The 27,258-nt window shown below is 37.5% G+C and overlaps 1 protein-coding gene across 1 annotated transcript in view; it reads right to left on the reverse strand.

The window, feature by feature from the left end:
- Positions 1–1,315: 1,315 nt before the first annotated feature.
- Positions 1,316–27,258, reverse strand: part of SPAG16 (sperm associated antigen 16) — a gene marked incomplete at its 3' end in the record, with an annotated part of 53,587 nt that continues 27,644 nt past the window's right edge. Inside the window, exon 8 of the mRNA XM_010152683.1 lies at positions 1,316–1,446. Within this exon, the coding sequence (XP_010150985.1) occupies positions 1,316–1,446 (131 nt within the window). The remainder of the gene's footprint in view (positions 1,447–27,258) is intronic.

Genomic DNA, 27,258 nt, shown 5'->3' on the forward strand with positions numbered 1-27,258 from the left:
TGCACCTAGTGTTCTTCAGACAAGTCCAAACCCTGCTAATATTTTGGGTGGATTTCCTGCAGCTGCCTTGGAGTAGCAGCACAGAGACTCCAGCTGGAAGTTGTCTTTCCTGATTAGAGCAATATGACCATACAGGACAAGAGAAAATTATTCAAACTATTACCTTACACATGCAGGATAGGGATTAGCCATACATAAAACCAGAAGTCAGCATCTGAGAGACTAAGCAGAAGCATGCCCAGCCAGGCCAAAACTCAAAGCGATATGGTGGGTATTTATTACAAAATATGGGCAGCCACCTTAGGAAAGTATCCGTCACCCTTGCATCGTAATTACCAATTGTGTTAATATCATCTCCATTTCCACAGACAAGATTTAACTTACACCCACATCAGCATATTCTAATTTGTGCCCAGCTGTACTTTGCTCTGATTTTGCATAGTTTATATGGCGTACTACTCTTGTTTCCTCACAACACTGATTCTTTTAATGTCAGTCAAATCTTAAACTCAATCTGCATGAGAATTACATTGCCAGAGTTTTCTGACTTTTAAAGCATAACTAGATCAAGTTTCTTGGATGCAACAAGAAACCAAGCTTTTAAAATGAAGCATTGTAGGAATACAGCTTTTCTTTAGGAAGATATCTTCAGAAGTAACCTACTACCAATCTGAGTGCAATAAGAACAGCACCAAGCTACATAAACTTTATCAGAACAACAAAAGTATTGATTATTTTTTAAATTAAATTTTAAAATACATTGAATGTGTCAGAATTGTCCCAACTCTACTAACGGCTCTAATTTTTATTTTTTTTTTTAAACAAAAAAACATTTTTATGTTTTTTTCTTCCTCAGCTGCAGCTAGCAAGCCCCACAATACCATTGCTTACAGGCTATCTGCACACTCAGGCTAATTGAAATTTGAACTCTTCTGATTTCTGACCCAAGGGAATAAACTGCAATCAAATACAAACCGCAAAAATATGTGGCATTGTAATTCAGATTCCTGCAACCTGAGTTTAGAGCCATGCCTGGTTCCCATTTTTGCATCTACTAACCAAATTCCACCCTTCTAACATAAAAGATGAATCTCAATCCATAAGCGGTTCTGCCCCAGTGTTTTACTGTATTTACGCTCCCACTAAATTTCACGATCATGTTCACTTTCACATCCTTCAGACATAACGTTCCCCTGACTGCTGCCAGTAGTTTTTCAGAAATTTACTTAACACAAATGCTTCTCAATGACCTGTTGAAAAATAAAACTCAACACGTATATAACAATAAAATTAATGTAGTGTTAATGGTTCCTACCAGCTCACTGCTAAGTCGTGCACTTTTAAAAGGTTGCTCGGTTTGTACTCTCCAGATTTCAGGGGTTGAGTATATTCTTCAGCATGAACGAGGTATGGGCTCACTCGTGTATCAACATGAAACTCTGAATCCTGGGGGGAGGGGAAAAATTAAACAAAAAAAAATTCTCAAAATGTTGCCTAAGTTCATACAATGTACTACTTTTGTTACTATTTTGAAAACACAAATTTGTCTTACTTTCCACTCTACTTTTCTCCTCTGTTTAATTTTCATCAATTTATTAAAATCACTGTTGTCCTGATTTTATTAATTTTGATACATATTGTTAAAGCTGACTAAGTGCAGGCAGAACTGGAAGACTGGGGTCTGTGGTGAACAACTGAATACTTGATTAGTTTGTTCTTTTACTATTACATTCCTACAAGCTAAGTTCTACAGAGGTATACCGATACAGCATTTGCTCTAGACAGAAATCAACCATCAGTACTAATAATCAGCTGCAACCAAAACGAAATTCACAATTTACACCAGAAAAACTCTTTCTTGCCCCAAAACACGAAAAAAACACCCCACACACACGGAAGTCAACATAACAGCAGTGGTGAAGCAGCAACTTGACACTCTGGATAGAGAGAGATACAGTAAAAAATGGCAAATTAAATTTTGATGTCAACATTGTTCGAAGTTTGTGTAACAACGTGAGCGTACAGTGACTAATACTTGTACTGTTAGTGTCATTTATATACCTGTTACTGGAAGAAGATACTATGTTTAAAAAGGAAACATGTTAAACTGTTAGCATAAGATACCCTATATTAAATTCAGGACAAAACCTGTTTTTAATAAATATTTTGTGGAAGACAGTCAAAATTCAGGTAAATTAATTATTTTTCCCTTAAAAAATATTTTTAAGTTGTTTAACAGTGAGTTTAAACTTCCAATTTAAGATGCAGTGATCTACCCGGCCCTGGATCATCTCGTGATTAAAAGAAGCCTTTCAATTTCATCAACTGGCAGCCAGAAGCTCCTCAAATACACAGAATCATGGAAAGGTTTGGATTGGAAGGGACCTTAAAGATCACCTAGTTCCAACCCCCCTGCCATGGGCAGGGACACCTTCCACTAGACCAGGTTGCTCCAAGCCTCATCCAGCCTGGCCTTGGACACTTCCAGGGATGGGGCATCCACAGCTTCTCTGGGCAACCTGTCCCAGTGCCTCACCACCCTCTCCGGGAAGAACTTCTACCTGATATCCAATCTAAACCTCCCCACTTTCAATTTAAACCCATTAACTCTTGTCCTGTCACTACAGGCCCTTGGGAAAAGTCTCCCCCAGCCTCCCTGTCAGTCCCTTCAGGTACTGGAAGGTGCTGTAAGGTCTCCCCGGAGCCTTCTCTTCTCCAGGCTGAACAAGCCCAACTCTCCCAGCCTGTCCCCATAGCAGAGCGGCTCCAGCCCTCGGAGCATCTCCATGGCCTCCTCTAGACTCCCTCCAAGCAGTCAATATTCTTGTGATGCTGGGGGACCCACAGCTGGACGCAGCACTCCAGGTGAGGTCTCAGGAGAGCAGAGTAGACAGGGAGAATCCTCCCCCTTGACCTGCTGGCCAAACTGCTCTGGATTCATGCCTAGAAAGCCAGCCATATCCTGGGCTGTAAGAGCTACTTCTTGCTGTCCAAACCCACTCATTTATATTTTACATCCTCCTCTACTTTTCTTATGCATACCTCCCATACCAGAGATGAAAAGAATAAAGTTCAGTCCTACTATCAAGCTCAGTGCAACATGAGCTGTGGTGTGATCACTGATTTATCAGCTAAATGAGTTTCCACTATGATTATAAATGGAAAAATCATACAGAGAGGAGGGCTACATATGCATGTATAAACATAAAAAGCAAAGGAGAGCAGCTACAAGTGAATAACCTTTTTCCTCCTTTGACTTCAGGCACATATGTAGATCTAGACTGTGAGTAACTCCAGGTAGTATTTCCCAAAGGTCACCATTACTTGGGTAAGAAGATCCTTTTCTCTACTTGAATAAAGACTGAAGGATCACTTTCACACATGCCACATAATCCCCCATAAAATTCACCACCAGAGTCACACTTGATGAAGAGGGAACTGGAACTCCAGGCTGCAGTTCAGAGGTGACATTTTCCAAGTCAGCTGCTGATGCTGTTCAACAGCACTGATGACACCAGCCAGCAGTTCCAGACTTCCAGCTTTTTAACAGCCTCTCTAAAGCAGCAACCCAGGGAGACAGCATCTGCCTTGATTCTGCGCCTCTGTAAGGATCAGTTACAGACCTAAAGCAAAGCCCTTTCGTCAAGGCTCTTGTTTGCTTATCATAAAAGGAGAGACCTAACATTTAGGTCACAGTCCTGGAAGTCTGTGGCTTCAAGAACAAACAGGAAAGCTAATTTTGATAATGCAGATGAAACTAATTAGACATAAATTTAGAATGAACTCTTAAGATAACTGTCTATGTGGAACAGGACATCTTATAAGTATGCTGTACATGCATACATGAGACAGCTCATTTGGTAGAGGTGACATCAAGAACAACATCCTCATCATCACATAATGGAACATCAAATCAGGTGTTGACTGAAGTGGATTGCTTAGCAAAAATTCACGTACAACAAGCTTAAGATCTACTGCAGAACTGGATTCCCACAAAGGTCCAAATCCTGGATATACCATATATATTGATATATTCAAGAGAAGACTAAAATACTGAGCACCACCAGACTACTAAGATACCGTGAACTGTTAAGTAGAGTTTTCTTCAGCTCCAGCAGTAAAACTACAGGGATAAGAACCACAGAATAATTGCTGGACCGTACCAGTTTAGGAACTGAAATTCTAGTTCCCTGGACACAGCAGAGAGACTCCTGCTTTATTGATCAACTGCAGACTTGATATTCAGCTTGCATGCCCATCAGACAGAGGGAACTGAGGTTGCCACAACAAACCTTCCTAACTGGCCGAGTCAGACATGAGTAGACTTGTGTGTTCAGGCTCTTCAGCAAAAGAACACAGGCTTCCTGCAGCCAGAACTGGCTTTGCCAGTTAAAGGGCAGGATGGATTGCAGCATGAGAAGGATTACGGAGAGAAGTAAACAAACATATCACCTTTCCCAAATAGGGAACTACAAAACTACTTAGCATAAAGAAGTTAGCCCTAAATTAGAGAGAATGGCTCTTCATACTGACACTGAAATAAGAGACTTCAGAGTACTTTCAAACAGGTGCTTGGCATCCCCAACTGCACTTATTTACAATCAGCTTGAAAGAATTGGCCAGGCTTTTAGGCAGGTAAATGACATGGAATGGTACTCAAAACTTGTAACATGACTTCAAGACCACTACCAGCTCTGCTGAAAATATCTTGATAGTATTTCTTGATACAGAATGAAGTGGGTTTTTTTGTCAGTATCTGCATGTGAGTATTAACTACATTTCACCATCAAATCATTAATGGTTAACCCTGTGCTTTAAATTACTGAATTGATTCTCCAGACCAAAAGAAAACACTGGTTGCTATGAAACTGGGTGATAGAGCTAAACTGACAGAATTAAATGCATGTATTTTAGTACTGGACACAGAGTACAGCCTGAACTATTGCAGGTCACTGCAATAGGTCTGATCAAAACCAGATCTTAGTCTGATCTCACAAATATATGGTCTACTCGATCTCACCTATGTACAGCTGACATGTCCCAATAAGGGGATTATACAAGTATGATCAAGTAGTATTAAACTGAGAGTATCTGAGTCTGTGCTGGCTTTACAATCTGCTCCAGTGATATTCTTAGAAAAGCTGAAAAAACGCTTGTAAGTTCCAAGAGGGAATTACATTTGATTAGCACCATGCAGCAGGATGCACCAGTTCAGGTGGCATTAAGAATGATCTACTTCGACCTGAGACGTCAGGAGCCGAGAAGGATGAGGAAGCTCCCAGGCACACCGGACAGTGAAGAGAAGCTGTATCACCACATGGAGCTCAACTGTAGAGAAAAAAGCTTCAGTGGTTGCAAGAATTCTCAAGGAAAAAAAACTGGAGAAGATATATGGCATGCTACTGACATAAAACACCAGACTAGAACTGGGAATGAAGGCTTTATCAACCAGCCTCTGTGAGATTACTGGCATGGGCTACTTTCTAGTTTCCATAGCCCTTTTTTTGCCCCCAACAATGTTTTCCATGAAGGTGAGCTCTATGACTTGCATCAAGAGGCAACTTTCTGTATTCTTCATAAGACTTTTCTTGCAAGTATAAGGCTGATAAAAAGCCCATTTATATACACATACAGTTAATCTTGCAGCCTCATTTTCAATTAGTGTGGTCTAAGATATTTTCTAAGATTAGTCAGCAGACTAGGATATTTATTACTAACTCTAATTAACCAAGCTAAATGGCTTTATTAAAAATAGATTGTCATTAAAGAATGTAAGAAGAGTAACTGCACACAATATATTTTAAGGACTACACTAGTCATTACAAAACCACTTACGAAGACGATAGAGCTTTCTGAAGACTTAACTGATCATTCATGTTTGCAACATTTTCAGGACACCCTGCTGTGAGAAGCTTTAAAGGAAAGACAGAAATTACCATCCTCTTTAAAATGCCCATCAAGCACTAAGATTAAGAATAGAATAAAATCAATGTATTTTAATCTGAAAATGTACACACACAGCAGGGATAACCACTAACTTATTTTTACAATTTGTTTGCACTTAACTTGATGGTAGCCATTCTGGTAATTTGTAGGAATGAGTGTAGAGCAAGTTTCACAACCACAGACTATCAAGAGAGTAACATCTCCCATTTCAGCAGCTCTCTACACTGCACATTCTATAAGGATGCTATTAACCTGAGTCAAACTTTTAAAATGATTATGAAAATAATTAAGATAATGTTGCAATGATCAGTAATAGATGCAAGTGCATCTATTACAGACCCAATATCTGGAAGATACTTTTCAGTGGACTCTGGCTTCAAACACAGCCTAACAAAACCACTCAAAAAATCCATTTATTTGTACTTGATAATAAAGACTGGGTCTGATGGAAGTTGTAGATGTTCACTGCTAAGTTTTGCTCCGTCTAAAACTTCAAAAGAAGGAACATAAATATGGTAAGAAGCTACATACAGAGTTTTGCTTGCAGAAACACTGTTCAATATTATTATCCTATGCAATTATTTTGCAAGCTTTTATAGATACGCAAGACTTGAGCTTCAAATTCCCTTAAGGATGCTTAGAAAACCCATTCCCAGAACACTGAACTCAATTTCCATGGAATGGTAGGGACTTAGAATGATGACAGATGTAGGCCAGGAGTCTTATCTTTCTTCTCTAACTAAAGATGACAACAGAATCTGGGAATCGTGGACAGCAGATTACTAAAACCATCCTTTCTTGTCTTAACTCAAGTATTGACAAGATGCAGGTGTCTTGTACGAAGGTGCTAACTAAACATCTATCTCTCAAACTAGCCATTTCACATAGATTAGCCATCTGTCTAAATACAGCTTTCCCCTTACTGATGTGTACATGGGGGTATACTAAGAAGAAAAGAGGAGCCTGGAAAGAAAAATCAACCACAAATGAACACAAATTCTTAAATTCTATTTGAAACACATGGAAGATAAGAATTATTTTTAATTCTTAATTAGCAATTATCTCCCAGGTAAGAAGAGTGTTGGAGATAAAGGTTAACTATGTGGGGAAAAAAATATAGGCAAAGTCAGAAACATTGAGACACAGGAAATAAATATTTGAAGAACAAACAAGTTAAGATTAATGTTGCATTGTTATGCCAGGAAGGAATCATAACATTTTTGTAGCTAAACATTTTTAGAAATACACGTCAAGTTCTGATTGTATATTCAGCCATAATATTCCTGCAGACCCCTGAAGCCAGTTTCAAGAAAAATCACTGCATTTTCCATACATGACAGTGATTAAAATGTGTCTGCAGTATTTATTAAATGCAGACTAAACAGCAGAGGGTAACTAAAAGAATATAATCCCAATATGTGCCACTGCGTCCATGCAAATCTTAAAAGCTTTACATGCTCCTTGTCTTACAAAGTTTTATGTTTCAAAAATCACAAATTCAAATTAAAATTATAACATTAGGAAAGCATACAACCAATACGCTTGTTGTAAACTGCCTCAATTCACTTTCTGGAATGAAAACAATTTCTAAATTTTAACAGATTTACTCCTTTCAGAGTGAAACAAATCTAGGAAAGCCTAAGCACTCTGAATAGAAGTGACTGCAGGGCTTGCATTTTTCAGTAGAAAAAACCAGATACTACTTCAGGAGCTACTGCCATAAATTATTGCTTTAAAATTTTAAAATTCACAAACACAGTAAAAAGAACGTTAAAATATTAGTGTTTCTATCATTCCTAAGAGAATTTCTGAAGTTTTTACCTCCTTTGCTGTGATAATGCTTTGTTTTACTAGAACATGAGTTTCAACCTTCATTGTTGAAATAATTCATACTTATGTATGGTTCATATTTGAGAGCCTCGGTGGCATGACGACTGGTATTACTTGTCACAGCCACGTGAAACCTTGGTTCTAGTAGCTCCCCAGTACACACCAGATGGAAACCACAGTCTAAACGAATCAAGTCAGTTGCAGAGTTGATTTCCTTCCTGAGAAGTCTACCAAAGAGGTCAGAAGAAACACCAGCTTAAGATGTTCTCTCATAGTATTTCCAAAATACATTAATAATGTACCAATCAAAGCTTCATCAGAACTTCAATTTTTGTGTGATATAGCTGAGAGGTACATTCTGAGCACCTCAAAAGGAACACAGACAAGGTGCCTAGAAAATTACAAAGGTCAATAGGGATTTTATTTTTTCTCCCCAGATACAAATATTTAGCAGTGTGAAATAAATGTGGTATCTTTACCCTAAAAATTCCCCAAAGTCAAAAGGCTCAAGAAAACTAATATAAAGATAGCTCTCTTCCCCAAAAAATGTTGGCAATGAAGTGTCATTATTTAATCCTTCTTCTATTCTTTTTAATTGCTAAAACCTAAGGATAAGGGAATCCATTACACAAGCTGAGATCTTGCCTAACAAGGCTTTATGAAACATATTTATTACAAACACTGGTTGCAAAGACTGACACTACTTCAGCACTGGCAAGGGCAATATGCATGCCAAAATCCAAGAAATGCATGTACAGAGTGCTAAGGAGCCAAAGCAATATATTATGGTTTTGTTCACTGTTGTATCTGCAATGCACTAGACATTTGTACTATGGCAAACATGAAAAGCTATTAAGCTTTTCTCTTACATCAGTATAAAAGAGAAAGAATGTTTAATTTCACAGGCAGGAAATGCATCACTATTACTTTATCAAAGGCAAGGAACATTACATTCAAAATAGTGTCCTAGAATGGTTACGGTTCACAGAGATTCTTTCTGAAAGCATGTCCTCAGTCACTCACAGTGGTAAAAGCAAATGGTGCATTGTATCTGCCCAACCTGTCATTTAGAAACTACACTATCATGAGTATTGAAGGTTACAGGTGTAACAGACTGTCAGGCCCTTATTAATAAGTTAGTCATGACCCCTACTCAATTTGCATGTAGTACTTCCACAGCCCTCAAATATTAGCAGAAGGGAGTAAGCATCATTATTTCCATTTGGTTTACAGACAGAGAAGAGACATTTAAATGGTAGCTCTTTGGCAAAGGTAAAAATGCAAACCCATCTATATCACCAAGTAATAAAAGCATCTATTACTGACTCTTGTGATGTACCCAGAGAGCCCTCTAGAAATCACAATTGCATGGACTCATAAAAGCATTCCCTGCCCCAAGACCTCACAGCTTCATAACAACAACAAACCATTCAGAAAAGCGCCATCCGTCTCCTCTTAAGGTAAGAGCCTGAACAGTATGAGGATTTAGTGATTTATCCCAGACGAAGCTGAAATTCTTTAGGATCACTTGTAAACCAAACCCATCCTCAGAATCAAAGACCACTACTTAATTCTCCTTAATAAGATGCAAATCTCTGTCTTGATGGTAATCATTATGCAATTAAGACAATTTACCCTTAAAAGCTCTTACAATTTTTTTTCTTTCCTGCCCTGAAGTTTTACAGTAGGCTGCCCTTTCACTTCTGATGGCAGGACTCTTCAGAGGAAGTCTATAGCATTCATTTTCCTTGAGGAAGATGCAGGAGACTTATTTGTCAACACATACAAAAGGCAATGAATAGATAAGTGGAACTGATCTAAATCATCCCACAGCTGAGAAAAATGTACTATAGTTTAATATGAAACAGAAAGCATCCACGTCAATTTATCTAAATCACAGCTCAGCCTTGTCTGTATTGTCATTACACAGAGGTCTAAGTTTCTCTTCACTTAGATATTAAAAACTGGAGTCAGAGAACTAGATTCACTGTGCATCCGCAAACAAGATCCACCCTTGTTAATTTATCTGTGAAAAAATGCAAGCTTAAGTGAGGCAAAGATCAGTGGACAGTGATTAGGTAATTTGATGATTCAAAGCCCTAGGGTGAGACTTTGGAGGAGGATCAATCTTTTTTTTCTCCCCAAAACTTGACAACCATCATCATCAGTAGATCCAACTTGAAAATTATCAAAGTCATTCTAAGCCTGCAGCCAAAACACACAAGAGGTACAGTCACATGTTCTGTTGTTCCTACACATTCAACTTAAAAAGGAAATACTAGGTATTTGGTTCAGAAATGAGAACAAAGTAATGAAAATTAAATTCTTCTTAGAGCATAGCTACTGTGTAGGTCCAAGATTCAGCAAGATCTCCGGACTTGTATGACTACAAATTGTCAAGGAAATAATCTATTCAATTCTCACTCAGAAATCACGATTATCTCTGCTTTTCTGTACTTGGACAAGTACTGCAGTAATCACTGATAGGGACATTTCTAAACCACTGAAATTAACTTTTTACTCAAAGTTAAAGAGAAGAGGAAAATTAATTTTAGTAATTGCTTGGTTTTCCAAAGACATAATATGCTTATATTATGAAGGTATTATTTTATATTTTTTTCCATTAAAGAAATTACAATATTTGAGTTCCCATATTTTAGATCTGTAAATATCCAATGGAAATCAATAGTCCTACTCAGAAATTCCTTATTAAAATAGACAGTTGTCACAATAGGACTTCAGTTTTACACTGTATCTCCGTTTCTGTCAAAACTACCACAGCTTTCAAAACAATCCAAGGACTACTAAGAACCCATCCATGCAAAGAGTGTCAGTAAGCAAAATATTTTTTTAAAATACAAATATATAAATTAGATCAAAAATAACCTTAGCTGTAATTGTTCACAGTGAATGAATCTTAACACTGTACTATCAAAAATAATGTGAAGTAAGCTAAAACACATTAAAAAAAGCAAACTACAGTATGAGATTTCCAAACCCTATTTTACTTTTCCTCAACTTTTAGGCTTTACAAGAATCAGACAATTCCTGAGGAAAGATGTGAATAATAAGCACTATTAATATGACATAAGACATTACTTAAATTTATATTAAGGTTCAAAGTAAGTCTTTGAAAGAGATTGAAACCTCTTCCTGTTTTCCTCTTTCCCATGAGCCAAATCCTGATATTCCTCTCTTCTCCAAGTAGCTTAGTCATGGTACAATAGACATAGGTGGCTTCAAAAGGAACCAAATACTAAGCAGGAAGCTATTGACGGACTATTAAGTGCTTTGCCACAAGACTGACAGAAAATTAATAACATATAAAAGCCAAGTATTATTTTACCTTCTTTTTCATGTTGTCTGTAATTGAAGGAATAAGGTATCCTTTTCTAGCAGGCTATGAAAAAAAATGAAGATATCCAGTGCAGCCACTAAAAAGAATGCCACCAGCAAAATAGCCCGCAGCCCATCTACGATTATTAATTCTGAAACAACTCAATTTCAAAAGGCTCCAAGGGCTATAGTAAATGTGCTACAACACATTTGCACTTTATTTTACTAGTTTAATCATGATCACAATTATTTTACAAACATCTGATATGTAAGGAAAGGAAGTTGAAAGCAATAGCAGGAGAGCATAGTAAAACTTTTACTGCATACTATATCTTGCTTGGCTTGCTAATAAAAAACATAAAACCTACCTACAAAGGTTGTGGCCACATAAATCCTCCTTATTCAGTTTACAACCCTGACAATTTTTCCTTTTTTTTTTTAATAGAAAATAAACATGAAGAAAATACATAATAGGTTGTAAAAGTCAGGTTAATTAATAATAGCAATGGAAAAACTCTTCTGTCTTCATGCTCAGGGCTAGTGTATTCACACAGCTCTTCAGAGAGTTTGTGAACTGGTGGTAACAGTAAATTTAAACTTGAAACTGCTCCTGACAATGTCAGTTTTAAGGGTCTACCAAATCAAGTCTTCCTACAGCCGTTGCAATAAAGAAACTAGAAGCACCACTACTATAACTATATAACCTAGGATACCTCTATAACTGTATAACCACAGACACTTGGTACCTTTTTGACTGGAGCTCTTATTAGCACTCCTTAAAGTAGAAAATAATTTCTGTAAGCTTATCAAAAAGGATCAACTTAAAGATCAAAAGCTGCTGCACTTCACTTGCGTGTTTTTTCTTTGTGGCTATTAAAACCAATTTTCTCAATCATTAATAATCTGAGAGATTTGAAGAGAAAGCGAACAATTATTTAAAAATCCATCGCTAAATGTAAGCACTTTCTTCCAATTTTTAGCACTACAGCTTAACTTTTATTGCCACTATTTCAGAAAATATAAGAGGAAAAAAACTTTACTTTATGAAAAACATTACCCAACCCTACAGAAATAAAACATTTTAGATTCTGCTAGAACTTAAACTTCATAGCAAATACCCAAGTACCTCATATCTCTCAGTATGAAGCAACATGATTATAGATAATGCTGTTAAGGAAAAGCACATCACTGAGATGTGGGGGCTGTCACAATTTACACACTAGAAACAACAGGAAACATTGACTCTCACATTTAAAACCAAATTCTAGCACAGAAACAGTGTAGGGACTCCACTGGCTCAACAGGCACCCATGGGTGTTTCACATTACTTTGTTTTAGAATCTGATCTAAAAGGAAGTCACAGATGGCCACAACATTCATGAAGATCAAAGATTCAGATTGATGAACAGGAAACCCCTAACATCTATAGCAGCTTTGCAGCCCAGTGAGCTGCACAGGTGCCTAGAGGACAGAGCTGGAGTCTCAGGACCAAGCACTGAAGACAACAAAGTGGCTCCTTGAGCCACTCCTCCATGACACTGATGAAAGAGCAACTAGATTTAATATGCTCTGCACCAACATGAGATGGAAAACAAATACTTAAGCTTTATAAAAACAGACTCTTTTTCTAGAGAACAAACAACCCTCAAAATAAACTATTCATTGAAGACCTGTTCTGTCTCAGAAAGGCTATCTATACTGTACAGAAATAATACATGCCATTTCTTCTATCACTTCTACCATCCCAACTACCTCATCAAATGTATTTGAGTCTCTTCTTTTGATTGATCTCATCCATTACAGGATGTACCCTGGGCTGTATCAGAAGTGTGGCCAGCAGGTTGAGGGAGAGGATTCTCCCCCTCTACTCTGCCCTCATGAGACCCCACCTGGAGTTCTGCATTCAGCTGTGGAGCCCTCAACGTCAGAAGGATATAGACCAGCTGGAGTGAGACCAGAGGAGGCCACGAAGATGCTCCAAGGGCTGGAGCACCTCTGCTATGGGGACAGGCTGGGAGAGTTGGGGGTGTTCAGCCTCAAGAAGGGAAAGCTCCAGGGAGACCTTATAGCATCTTTCAGTACCTGAAGGGGCCACAAGGAAGCTGGGGGGGACTTTTTCCAAGGGCCTGTAGTGACAGGACAAGGGGTAATGGGTTTAAATTGAAAGTGGGGAGGTTTAGATTGGATATCAGGAAGAAGTTCTTCCCGGAGAGGGTGGGGAGGCACTGGGACAGGTTGCCCAGAGAAGCTGTGGATGCCCCATCCCTGGAAGTGTCCAAGGCCAGGCTGGATGAGGCTTGGAGCAACCTGGTCTAGTGGAAGGTGTCCCTGCCCATGGCAGGGGGGTTGGAACTGGAGGGGCTTTTTGGCCCCTTCCAACCCAAACCAGTCTGTAATTCTATGTACCATGACCAGCAGTCTCTGAGTCAATAAGGTGAGTGTGAAGCCCCAGTGAAATTCTAGTACATGAATGTAGTAATTTTGAGTGATAAGTTGTTACAGTCTCAACAAAGTGATACAATCATTATCCAACATTTAATTTGCTACTCCTTGATGATGGAAATTTGCTGCTACCTTGGAGGCCAGGGGAGAGAATGCTGCTGCTCAACCCTGAACACCAATGCTATCATCCTTTGGCCCTTTCTCAGCAGCTGACTGTTTCTTTTCCTGTCACATCACAAATAATTTGGGCTACACACCAGGCTGAAGCAAGCACTAGGGATGGTTTTAGCTCTTTCAGTGTGGTTTTAAAGGTGCCTGTGGCCTGAATAGCAGCTGTGGACAGTGACTGTAAGTGGCCTAGCCTATGTAAGTAAACAATGTAAACAAGCTGTTTTCTTATTAAGGTATGGCATTAACAGGTAGCTAGCACATCCAGAAACCATCTGCAGGAGAGAAACTTTTGGCCTAAGTTTTGCCTTAATGATTTTTAATTAAACTTGGTGCTTTTAAACCGTTTTAAGTTTAGTCTGCATCTGCTTCTATCAGAAGTACTAAGCAACAAAGTAATTTTAAACTTTTAACACTTTAAAAAACCAAAATTACTATTTTTACAGAGTATACTATAAATGTCAGTATTACATTTCTGTGGTATTAGCAGGTTATTTCTTTCATATTGTCTTTGCATTGAAATATTTTATTTTTAAGCGATCCTGTTACCAGTTCTAGATTCTTTGGTTTTGGTTGGTTGGGTAGGTTGGGTTACCCACCCCACCCCTCCACCCCCCGGCCTTTCCTATCTATTGAGTAACATACATGGACTCTGAATACCTCATAATATAAAATCTACCTCCATGTCTACAGGATCCCAACGCACATCAGAAAAATAATACCATAATCCCACAGAAGGCTGGTAAGAGGAAAGATTTACACAGACAAACATTGGTTCCTTAAATACAGCAATACCACACTAAAACACCTCTGAATGCAGTTTACAGAAATAGGCTTATGTAACAGTAGGACTAATGCTCTATAAAAAAAAAGTTTTAATTGTATCATAGCTACTCTACATAAAGACTGTATGTATTGCATGCATACAGAATATCAATATAAATTATACACACATGTACCTGTAACTCCATATATAACACCAGTGTGCAAGTTAAAGCAAGAGGAAGAATCCAAATATACCAGTTTTAAGTATCACTGCATAGAGTGGATGTTTTTCTTCAAACTAGAAGAACAAAAAAAATTATTCTTTAAAAAAAACCTGCTACTTGACATAAGTGCTGATTAGAAGAAATAGCAAAAAGACTCCCAGCCTGTCATGCTTAAGGCTGGTATGTCAAAAATTTATAATTATTAAAATTAATTTATAATATTTTCCCAACACAGACTTAAGTCATCATGAAGTTTCATCCAAAAGATCATAATTAAAAAGGAACATCAGTTTTACCAGCTATCAAAATGTTTTGACGCTACAAAATGCAGCGAAATGTTTCTTCACTAATTCCTTCCTCCAGCACACGCAGTATGTCTTTCCTAAGATTCTGCTTCTGACAGATCAAGATGGCAGAATCACAAGCGAGAGTTCTGAAATAAGTCAGAAAATTCTCTTGGCACACAGGCTATTGGGCTGATTTGCCACAAAACTCAAAACCCGTCCAAACAAAAACAGTTACATTCCTCTACTTTACATGCAGTTTCCCAGGATTAGCAGCTACTTTGGAGACTTTTTACACAGATGGTCTATTTAAGCTAAGCAGCAGCAATTACACACAGTTGATTCCCAGAGCTGTAAGCACTGTCCCTACAAATTCTGTGTACAATAAGGAAAAAGGACAAAAAAGTGCCAGCAAAACCCCTCCAAAATATCACGTGTCTGCAAGTAGAAAACTTGATGTAAGGAGCAGTGCTGGAACAGAGTATGAAATTCCTTAGAAGCTCATCCAAGATCAACATTTACAGATGTTGCAAAGTACAGCTCATCTGAATTATTTTTGATTTTATTTTTGCTGTATGTGCTGGAAAAGTGTGGAAAAACTATTTTTTGAATGATTTAGTTTGATGTGATTCTATCTTGGGCTTGTACCAAGTGAAAGATACTTCATCTCCAAAGGGCTCTCCTACCACTAGTGACGTCCAAATCAGTTTTAAAATTTTGCCATTCTTTTCTTACCTTTCCACATATTAGAAAACATGTTTCATTTTACCTCATATTAGTACCGCACTTTAAAAGCACTGTCAGGAACCTCAAAAATTGCGTTTATAGTCTAAGTATCTAGCATACACTAATTTTTCACGTGACTAAAGTGCATACTGTAATCATCTCAGTAACTGTTATAAGGCACATAGGGTTTACAAAGGTTCATCTATCACTACAATGAACTAGTAAACACATCCAGCAACCATTAGTTATTGATTTATTTGCAATTATCCTTTACAGACACTGTCCCTATTACTCCCCTTTGCATTTAATCATAGTTTCAGGACAGGTAGTAACAGTTATTGCAAGCTCCACATAATAATAAATAATGAAAACAGAGCTGTAAGAGCACTCTGACATGCAGGTACAAAGTGCTCAACTTGCCAATAGTGGAGAGTAATGGATTCTCTATAATAAAAAGCTAATTAATTGATTACAATAGTTGTTAGCAATAAGGACTGTATCAGATAGTGGTAACGCTGATTATCTACCACTGTAAATCAGCATAAATATCGTCAGCACTGCAGGAAGTGGATGCTACAGAATATGTGAGGTACTGCCAGACTGACTTCCAACACGCCAGCAGTGAAATGAACTACTAAAAACTGCCTTAAGGTGCAAGGAAGTCAGTCTGTTCTGAGTACATCAAGACATATATTATAAAGCAGACCAGACAACATCTGTAATTTATTTTGAACCACAAAAACTCAGGCCATTGCACTTCCTCAAATTAATTTCTACTTGAGCTAGACATAGATTAAAAAAGCCATTATTTAGGAACTGTCCATTTTTTCCAGAAGTGAAGAATTTACTCTAACTGCCACTACGTTTATGAAATACCTATCTACATTCTGTGTTAGAAAGAAACACTATTTCTAATGCAGAACAACCTTAGACAGAATTTTCATCTACTAAATCCTATTCTACTTTAGTCTGCTAAGGAAACCATCCTATTAAGGATATATTTTGTTCCCTTTGCACGTAATCACTGCACTATAGTTTACTACAGACACTGTAGTAAAAAAAAAAAAGTAGATTTTAGTTTCTGTTTCATTTACCAAGTGATCCAGACGCTGGCTCCTCATTTGCCTGGCCTCTTCATGAAATAACACCTCTCCAGTGTGTCATGTTAACTTTACTAAGAGCCCTGAATCAAAGCCTAATCTGATTCTTGAGATTCTTCTTTTTTCCAAGTCACATATAATAATGCTAAATAGGTTATGACGGAAAAAAATAGCTCTGAAAGCATTTGATGATTCGCTATTTAAGCCTTCATGTCAGACTTGACTATATTAGAAACATTATGTTGATTTTTTTAACACATTAAGCAATTGTACAATCTGTCTTCCACAACCCCAGGGTAATTCGTATTAATGTTAGTACTAATCATGTACACCTTTTAGTTCTCTATTCTAGTTATTTCTTTATACCCTAAATATAGTTTTGGAAGTATCTACAGATTCCTGGCACAATCTCACTAAGACAATTTCTTAGTACAGAAGATGAAAGAATGGAATTAGCTTATTACCACCCGAGTCTTAAATTACAAAACTGAAGGACTGAGCTTTTCTGGGGGATATCAAAACCTAAGATCGTATTTGATTCTTGAAACGTAGTCCATGTACTCTCAACTGAAAAATAATTTGTTTATGTGGGTTAGGACAGATGGCATGGGGACCCAAAATGAGTTTTACTCTGAAAACCAGCAATGGTTTACCCAAGAGATCTACTCACTTTTTGTATTCAAAATCATGTATCCTTAGGAAGAATGCAAGTAACAGCTATTATTGCTTTTTATTACCACTAGCCCCTCAAAACCAACTCAATTTTAAAATGCAACTAGATTCTATTCAGGTTTTTTTGGTCTCCCCTCCTCATAGCACAGAATTCCCTTTCGCACCCAGCAGCTTCCTTTTCTGTCTGCTCTGACAAAGTAGGAGGGAATATCCAAAACCAATTCTCCACCACTGCTCATCCACAGACAGAACCAAGACAGCCTGCAATTTCATTCTAGATCTAGGCACCTGGGCACTGCCTTAACAGTTTCAAAGCTTTTACTGGAGATGTGAAGTTTCATTCATCAGTAGCTACAGCACAGGATGAGTATGAAGAGTGTGGACATTAGAGGTATATTGAAAAAATAATGCAGTTTGTGGGCTCAGAGTAGTGGTACAGCCAGTTATGGGATACAAGTGCTAAAACCCCACAGAACTCACTGACCACAGTTTTGAGCCTAATGCTTAAAGACGCAATACCAGACATCCACAATGGACAGATAAAACCAACAGTACCCAGAAAAATTTCTCTGATCACAGGTTGCACCAGCCTGTTCTAATTCACAGGACAATTCTAGAGATAAGCTCTGAATAAAAAAAAAAAAGAAGTTTGATAAAAAATAGACAGTTTGGATATAAGGGAAATGAGACACTAGTGGGGAAAACACAGGTTGAGAAGTGGACATTCCCAAGAGTTCTGCCATAGAGCATGGAGTACCTAGCACCTTACAAAGCCAGAGGAAAATAAGAAAATCAAGTTTTGCAGAGGCCATATCACCTGGCTTTTTAAGAAAGTACCCTCAGAGTTAGATTTTTGGCTATCATATCTTAAACTACTGCCTTTGTTTCCTCTGTCTATTCCTCTAGCAAAGGTTTTTGTCTTGTACCTTTCCCAGTTCTTGAGAATCTGCAGAGATTCAAGCTCTTCCTTAAGCCCTGATTTACTGGTCATAAAATCCTGTCTTAACTGCGCTATGAATATGCCCGAGCAGGTGTGACTGTCCCTCCCTTAACGACATCCATACAAAAACCTAGTCAACTTTAAATCTAAATTTCACTCCCACTTGTATTATAAAATAAATTTAGTAAACTGCCATCTTCCACCTCATTTTATTGGCATCTTTCTCTGACTTCTGTAAAAAGTTTGGGATTACAAGCCATCTTTACACATTCCTCTTTACAGTAAACCCAAGTCGATAGAAGCAGGCAAATTGCATTTCCTTTGCCAATATTCTGTCTGTATCAGAAATCCTCCCATTCTGATTTCTCAGCACAAAACTTCTACTACGCCTTTCCATATACAAGTTTAACTACAGCTTTTTTGCTCTTTTATCCTCTGAAACACTAGGTTATAATAATCTTCTATTCCCTTATTTTATCATCTATAATCTGTAACATTGCCTCATTCTTTGCTGAATTGCAGTACAGTCTCGTCTGTCATGTTCTTATCTAACTTCACGATATTATTCTTTTTTTTCTGGCTTCCATATATCCCTAGGTACTTATATATTATGTGGAAAACTATGTGGAACATAGTTACTCCAGTTATGCAAAAGAGGGAGATCTGCACTGCCACCTTTCCCATTTGAAGTCCTAATCCGAATGTCACGTATTCAATGTGTTCTTTCAGTGAAAAGGATGACGCGAACACAGAGTTCCTGAAAAACAGCATTTCTGGAAAATGCCTTTTGGACCTGGGTATAAAATCTACTTCTGCTGGCAATTTGTCTTCAGTTTCTCGTTTTTGACCTAGAATACACGACTGCAAGCTCCCACTTGCTGGTATCCAAAGCTTCTCAATCAGCTGTTCTCCTCTATGCTTCCCCAAGTTTACAGCAAGTTCTGCATTACTTGTAAACTGCCTTTTTATTTCAAACTCCCCAAAGATCCAATCATCCTACTCAGAGCAGCCTTGTCTTCCTCACCTATCATTTCTTTCTCTTATCTTTCATTTCTATCCTTTGCTGTCACGCCACCACCTTAAATCTTTTCATTTTTGGTTGTGCTTCCGCCTTCAATCTGTAGGCACTGAAGGCAATATTTGGCAAGAGCTTTCACACAGTAAAACTGGAAAAAAAAACCAACACAATTTTTACTCAAAGAAACTGCAGGCATTTAATATGTTTTTAAAGATCTTTCCTATGTCATCACACCCATTGCTGCACATCAGATAAAAGGCGTCTAATGTTTAAGCCACAAGCTGGACCTCTGGACTCCCTTTGTATTTGAAGGAAATCCTAATAAAGACCCCAACTTCCAGCCCCTAACTGATGAAAAATGCTGTCATACTCTGCCTCCAGGTCAGACTCAAATTTACTGGAATCATACCAGCAATTTTTAGCTATTAGAGATCATTTTTTCATGCTATGGAGGAAAACAAAGGGGACATTCAGGGTTGCAGACCAACTACATCGAGTAATGCTCACTGAAACACAAAACACCATTCCTCTCAATTTCGATCATTCCCACAATTAAACACACTTACCCTTTTCCTGGAGTTCAAAAAACCTTGAATTACATATATACAGGCGATGAATTTCACTAAAGGTTAGAGTTAGGACATTGTTTTAATAAGCTGTTGATCTGAAGATCTCTCTAGTGAAGAAGAAAATCATTTAAAAGAAAGCACATTTTAAAATTAAGAAACGTCTTACACAAACACCTACTCTACACTTAATTCTCAACACACCGTCCCAAAAGACTGGCTAGTCTGAGATACTCCTTTCATTGGTGCTCCTACTCAAAGCCAGACCCATCACTGCATTGAGGGGACACTATAGAGAAATTCAAGTTTTTGAAGACTTGTCTTTTGAGTCAGGTCATAGCATTTTTCCTTCTTGCTAGCGAATAGTCAACTGGATTCCTGAAGTATTGCAGTATTGTCATCCCTGTCTAGTACACAATGATGACAACTTCTATTAGAAAAACCTTCTACAATATACAACCACATTTTCATTAAAAGAAAAAAAATATGCTCCAAGAGCATAATTAAAACAAGTTACATAATTATATTTGAAGAGCAGCATCCTAACTCCACATTTCCATATCTAACTTAAGCTGTGTGGGATTTATTTTACCCAAGGTTTAACTGGTAATACAAACACTATCCATGTGTGCCTGTGACCTTAATACTGCCTTAATCACATTTTATAGATGCTTCCATCAAATGGGTGAGTACATCCTCTCCAAAAATGTCTAACTCAATCTAAAGAGAATGCAAGGAACAAGGCAGGAGATAGATTGCTACCACCACAGAAACTTAAAGGAGTAACACTCCATTTAAGGCTCAAAAATGTTAAGTTATAATACTGCATAATGGACATAGGGATAATACAGCACAGAACCACTTGGATATTCCTGGAGATGGGAAGGGCAGGTGGTGAGGAACAACCATAAGAGCAGCCTCTTAAGCACAGCTGAGAGCAGCAGTTAAAGTATCTATAGGAAGGCACTGAACAGGTGGTCTCAATATATAACCAATGGTTTTTTGCACTGATATACTGGGTCTCCATATTTGTAGTTTGTATGCACACTTCAACAGAAAGGCAAAATGCAACCATTCATACGGCAGTAAGTCTTTATCATAACAGAATTTCAGCTTTTGCAAACCAAAAAGCCCCAACCAAGGCATGCCTTCCTGCATTATCTGAACAGGGCCAGAGAGAACTCAGATGTGTAATGTTCAGAAGAAAACTGTAGAAGAAAGAGGTATGAAATCCTCTTTGCAACTAGACAAGCTCTCACCACAATTAGTTCAATTCGCTTACACACTCCTCAACCACTGCAGCAGAATTCAGCCTCAGATGTACAAAGGCTATTAGGATTCTGTAAGAATCATCACAGACTTGAAATTCCCCCCAGAAACTGTCACCTACTATACAGAGAATAGGAAATGAAAATGAGACTTCATGTAACACGCTAACAGCTAGCAGCCACAGAGATGCTCCCGTGCCCTCACACATGCTAATGCAGCTGCACCTTCCCTTGCACTGAAGAGCATTACTTTGATCCCATGCTGATCCCATTCACCCAACTGAAGCAGCAGAAAAACAACCACCACCAAAAAAAGGTTTCTTTTCTGCAAAGAATGAAAGGAGAAGTGAGAAAAGAAAATAGGAGCAGAAAATTGGAACCTTGTCATTGGCCACAAGCCATTAGATCTGTTTAATTAAGATACTAGATTACCAGAAAATTAACCTTTGCAATACAATATTATATTATGATAGCTGACTTTAAACAGAAGCTGGATATTTGACTCTTTAGCATGCTTAGAAAATTTATTACATGCTAATAGCAACCGTATCTCACCACATTCTCAAAAGCATTTAGGCATCTACTCCTGCTAACTGCTATGACAGGGAACCTAAACACCTTTGCAGAGCTCGAGATACTAATTGCTGCTAAATATACAGACACTACTTTGAGAAGAAAATCTGAAAACCTTAACACCCATTCGTAAATGGCTTACATGTATCAGGTGTGCAGCTGCGTATGTTAACACCATATAAACTACAGGTAGATCTACCTCTCATTCACAGAACACATGCACATACTTTTGTAGCTAAAAATAACAGCCAAATTAGAGCTAATGCAGACTCACCAAAAAGATAACACTGATTCAATCAAATCTCAGCTATGTCATTGGTATAAGGACTAGAACAATCCAATTACATACTACAATGATACTAAAATACAATTGACTATGGAGAGAAACAAAAAGGTTACCCTTTTCTTGTTTCTTCTCACTACTTTTCTTACAGTAACTTACTTCTGGCATGAACTTCATAATGAAGTAATTCAATTAAAAAGATTTTCAAAAGTAATAAAAAACAGGGTTTGTAATATTAGGAACAAAATTTATAGCTCCAAATCCCCAATTTAAAAGCTTTCCTGACATTCCTAAATTATTGAAGAAAGCAACCTTTTTATTCCAAAGAAACAGAAAAGGATCGTTGCAAAAGGTATAAAATGAAAGACAACCTGAAGCATCGCTGAGTAGCTGACAGAGCTGACTAAGAATAGCCTGTGGGACAGGTGTTGGCATGTTCTGACTAAGCTCCTAGCCACAGCTTCGGCACATACAGCCTGTTTTACTGCCACTGAGGCTGTCTGCTCTCACAGATCAGCAGATGGTGGCTAGAAGCTCACTGTGTGTATCCTAACAAAAATGGAAATAAACTACAGGCAGATTGTCAAGAGCTCCTTGCTATGATTCTCAGACCAAAAATCAGTTAAATTAGCGTAAGATAAAGAATATACACAAGTATATTAGTTTGGTTGGCTGCATTTATGGAATACAACACAGGACACATGCAATTAACCTTAAATGTGTTCCAAATACTATCAGCCTCCCTCCCTCATTCTTTTTATGTTTCTAAAATACTTAATTACTACATAATAGGCTGTCTTCCATTAAAATGAAACAAAGCTCTATAAACAGACAATAGTGCCAAACACCTTTCAGGTTCTCCTCATTGTTATTTCCAAAACTGTTTGGGCCTGGGTAGATTTTTGAGATCAAAGTTTACACACACTGGTTGTTCAAAGCTTTGGTGGCAGGCAAAAATTGGTTGTCTGCTATTTGTTTGCAAAACAGAAGAGAAGCTGCAGAAGCAAGATCAGAACAAGGGAAGTTTAGTCAACAAGAAAACAGGAAAAGCTGCCAAAGCCATATATCCTGGAACTCAAGAGAACATCTATTTCAAATTAGTATTATGTTTGGACAAAAACAGGCACTTAACTGACTGTGTGTTAAAAATAAGAAGAATAAACTCAAAATGATTTTTTTTTTCCAGAGGAAAAGCTTGAAAAGTAAAAATAGCTCCTATTTCATCTCTATCGTCATTACTGTTTTTATTATTTTGTAGTAATGCCAAACCAAGGACAATACCTTCACATTGAACTGTGATCTGTGCTGAAACACATAGGGAGAATACCTCAGTTATCTATTACATATGTGCTCTCTTTCTTATTATTTTGTCCACTGGGTCCAGGCCAGGGCATATACACCATATAGAACAGCAACAACTTTTACATTAAGTGTGAGAGGCTCGTGAAATTCTTAATTATGAACATCCTTTCATGGACATTTTCTTTGGCTAAGGGTATGGAAAATGTATACATATATAGCTGAGACAGACATCACAGCTATATGCATTGTTCCTAAATTATATACAGGAGCTAAGTACTTTATACAAAAAAAATAGTCACAGTATACATAAGTGTAAAAATCTCATGTACACAAAGAATTTTCACATTAACAAATACCACTGGTATGCATGGCTACATTTTTTAAAACACTATATATAGTGATTTTTTTCTTGTTTATCTGTTCTTTTACTTTTTAACCTGTAAAAATCTGTGGAAATTGCTCTTAGCATATTTAAGTCACATCAAACAATCACAGGTTTTGCTGCATTGTTTCAAATGAACCACTGCTTTACAGGTGCTACAGAAACATTGGGTAAGTTTGCTTTCTACCATGAGTGAAGCAAAAATAAAAGCAGCTTCAGATGTGTAGTAAATTAAATGTCTGATTGGCTGACCTGCTTTGGATGATTTACAATACATAGCACATTATCTGAATTGCATATACACAAGATGATAAAAGCCTGTAAATGTAAACACAGAAAAATGTTACAGAGTATACAAGAGATGTAAACTGAAACCATTCTCTGAGCATATGGCAATATTGCTACCCCTTCAGTGAGTTTTGGCCTGTGCTTTGAGTAACAGATTTCTATACTAGGCTTTCAAACTTGTGTAAAAAACATTAATTCAGCACCTTAGTTGAAAAAGTTTAGAGTATTCACAAGTTGAGTAGAAGTAAGAAGAGAAGGGATAAGAAAGGAGACTGAAAGAAAAGGGGAAGAAAGCATTATTTTAGATGAGATGTGAAACCACTTGAGTACAAAAAAAAATAGTGTGCTTTTTTCCTCATGGACAAAGTTCTGGAAGGTCATGGCCAAGCACCACAGCAAGACATGAGACTGCATTTACATAAAAACAACTACTTCAACAATATTATATGAAAACATTCTTAATGGGTCCACACAACTGTTTCCTGGTGTAGAGTGTATGCTATTTAGCAGCTGCACTTCACACAAGTGGTTGCATTTAGCAGCAGCCAATTTGACCCACCTTTTTTGTGGAAAGGTCACTCAAATTATTTCTGTTCCACCAGCACAAAAACCCAACCTGTATGTACATCCTTACAGGCTAGTTTTCAGCAGAAATCCTTCCCCAAAGCATAGCTCTCAGTTGATATGAGCGAAAGTGTTACCATTTGACAACTGTTCAGCGATCGATCGGTATGAAATGAGATGGTGCTGAGGACAAAGAAAGCATGAATGGGGGTGGAGGGCAGTGACCTTAAAGGAACTTTCTTGGACAAGACAGAAAGGCCAACAGCACTTTCTCTCCATCTCAGGGGTGTTTCTCCTGAAGACTAAGGAGATCCTAAATTTTCAGTACCCAACAGAACTCAGCCTCCCTGCTGACAGATTTTGTTTTGGTTATTGCATATAAAAGAAGATAAGATCAATAAATCCCTGCTTATACAACAACTAGTTTTAATCATGACCAAACCTGTCAGGCTGAGATTTGAACTGGAAATCCAATTATGAAAAGTCCTGTGACCCATTAACATTATCTTGAACATATGCAACACTCCAATGAAAAATAATTATGTTTTCTGGAGGAACTAGTCTGATTATTAATTCATAAACTGGAATACAGCCTTAGCACTTAGTTCATTTCATTGTATTCAAACAAAAAACTATTAAGACTTTACTTTCTACTCCCAGAAGTATTGTTTGAAAATACAAGACAAACAACCCTGAACGCGACGAGCAGCGCATGTTCCTGCCAGAGTTCTCATACTATGTTAGAGAGAAGCGTTACCATGAAAACTAAATGCTAATGTCGAATTTCATTTTCCTTAAAGTGCTGTTTACATACGCAAAGGCTTTGTTTAAATATTGGAATAAAGACTGAAACACCAAACTGCGTAACTTAGCATGGAATAGTCAATTTAAAATAGAAATACCACAGTTAGTGAGCACCTGAGCCCTTCCTTCCAGATTTTAGGGGTCTGAGTGTTTATTTCATATTTCAATCACATTTCAGTAATTTGAAAGGGACCCACTTGTACACATGAATAATTTAAGCTGAGCCACATTAAAATGGAAAAATAAAATTAAAAAAAACACAATTAGTGTTGTTAACTTTAGCTACAATCTACCTTTTTTTTCCCTAAGTATATCCTGCAGTAGTTCACATATTGTCCTTCCTTGTAACCACATCCCTGACCACCAATGTAAATTAACTGCTGGATTTCCTACTGCAAATATTTCTTCTGGAAGAATATTTCTTCAAAGATATAGTGTTGATTATTGCCCCAGTTTAAATACATTTATCATTCTGAACAGTTTAACTTGTGTATCAATTACAACTAATTAATTACATTTTAAACAGGTTTTTTATCAATACCCTAAAATATCAAACCAGAACATTGTTTTGTTGTATCAGAAGCTAGAACTTTATGTAATTTTGGAACCCTATACACAACTCTTCCATTCTCTTGCATTATAAAATTTCTACTATGAGCCAGACCTTAAATAACAAAAGAATTGTAATTGGACTTATGTGGAATTTAGTTTTCACACACACAAAAAAAAAATCTTGTCTTAAACAAATTGACCTTTTTCAGGTATAATGAACTTTGCATCAATAGCATTGTAACCAAGGTTCCCAAGCAAGAGGGAACTGCTACATGTCTTGTGCAGGCATTCTAATGCTACTCAGCAATTTCTCTTCCCTTTAAAAGAACATATACCTTGGCAAACGCTAAACATCCAGAAGAGCATCACAACTGCACAGTTAGAGAGAAGTTGTACTGGCAGAACTCCATTTGGGGGTATTTCACCTGAGCATGTTTCAAAAGTGTGCTGTAAACACTGTACATTCATTAGCAAAGGAACAACCACAGCCAAAGCATTCTTCTCCCTGACACTTCCAAAATTCCCAAATGATCTCCAAGAGAAACGTTAAGGCCTTGACACCTCAATTAAAGAGAAAACAAAGCATTATTCCAGAGTTAATGAAATTATGGTCTCAAAGGACAAACATGACATTACTGATGGCTGCAAAAGCATCATTCCACCACCTGCATAAAGTGCTTTGTGTGGAGGCTCTTGTTCTGCTATCTAACTCCCTCCTAAACAGTGCAAAGTCAAATCCCACCATAAAGCCTAAAAATTTATTACATAAATTCTTTATGGTTTTTACATTTTCTCAGTAACATTCAAAGGTTTTTTCTTAAATTAGATATAATTCCAGTAGGTCCCTTTCCCAGGAAATCAAAGGATCTGCATATAAAAAAAATCAGCAGTGTTCACGAATTATTGCAAGAGTGAGCTTCAGTCTCATGGAAGACAGGCTATTATTCTCAAATCTGTCACTATTTACACTCAGATACAGAAAGAAACATATGAATATGCAAAGCATATCTACAATTAGAATTAGGATCAAATGCATCCTACTTTCCAACATTATTCTTTGTGTTCAGTCCTGGGGGCCTGTTATTTTATTACTCTTAGCAGGATGTAACAACTCAAAATAACCAATGATTTTAGCACCAAGAAACCCTTTGGATGCTCTGCAATGTCATTTTATCAAGGACCAATAGCTTCAAATATCAATCTATTTCTAGAAAAAGCACGATGT

The sequence above is a fragment of the Eurypyga helias genome, unplaced genomic scaffold (assembly GCF_000690775.1).
Source record: "Eurypyga helias isolate BGI_N326 unplaced genomic scaffold, ASM69077v1 scaffold13295, whole genome shotgun sequence".
In the NCBI taxonomy this organism is placed as follows: domain Eukaryota; kingdom Metazoa; phylum Chordata; class Aves; order Eurypygiformes; family Eurypygidae; genus Eurypyga; species Eurypyga helias.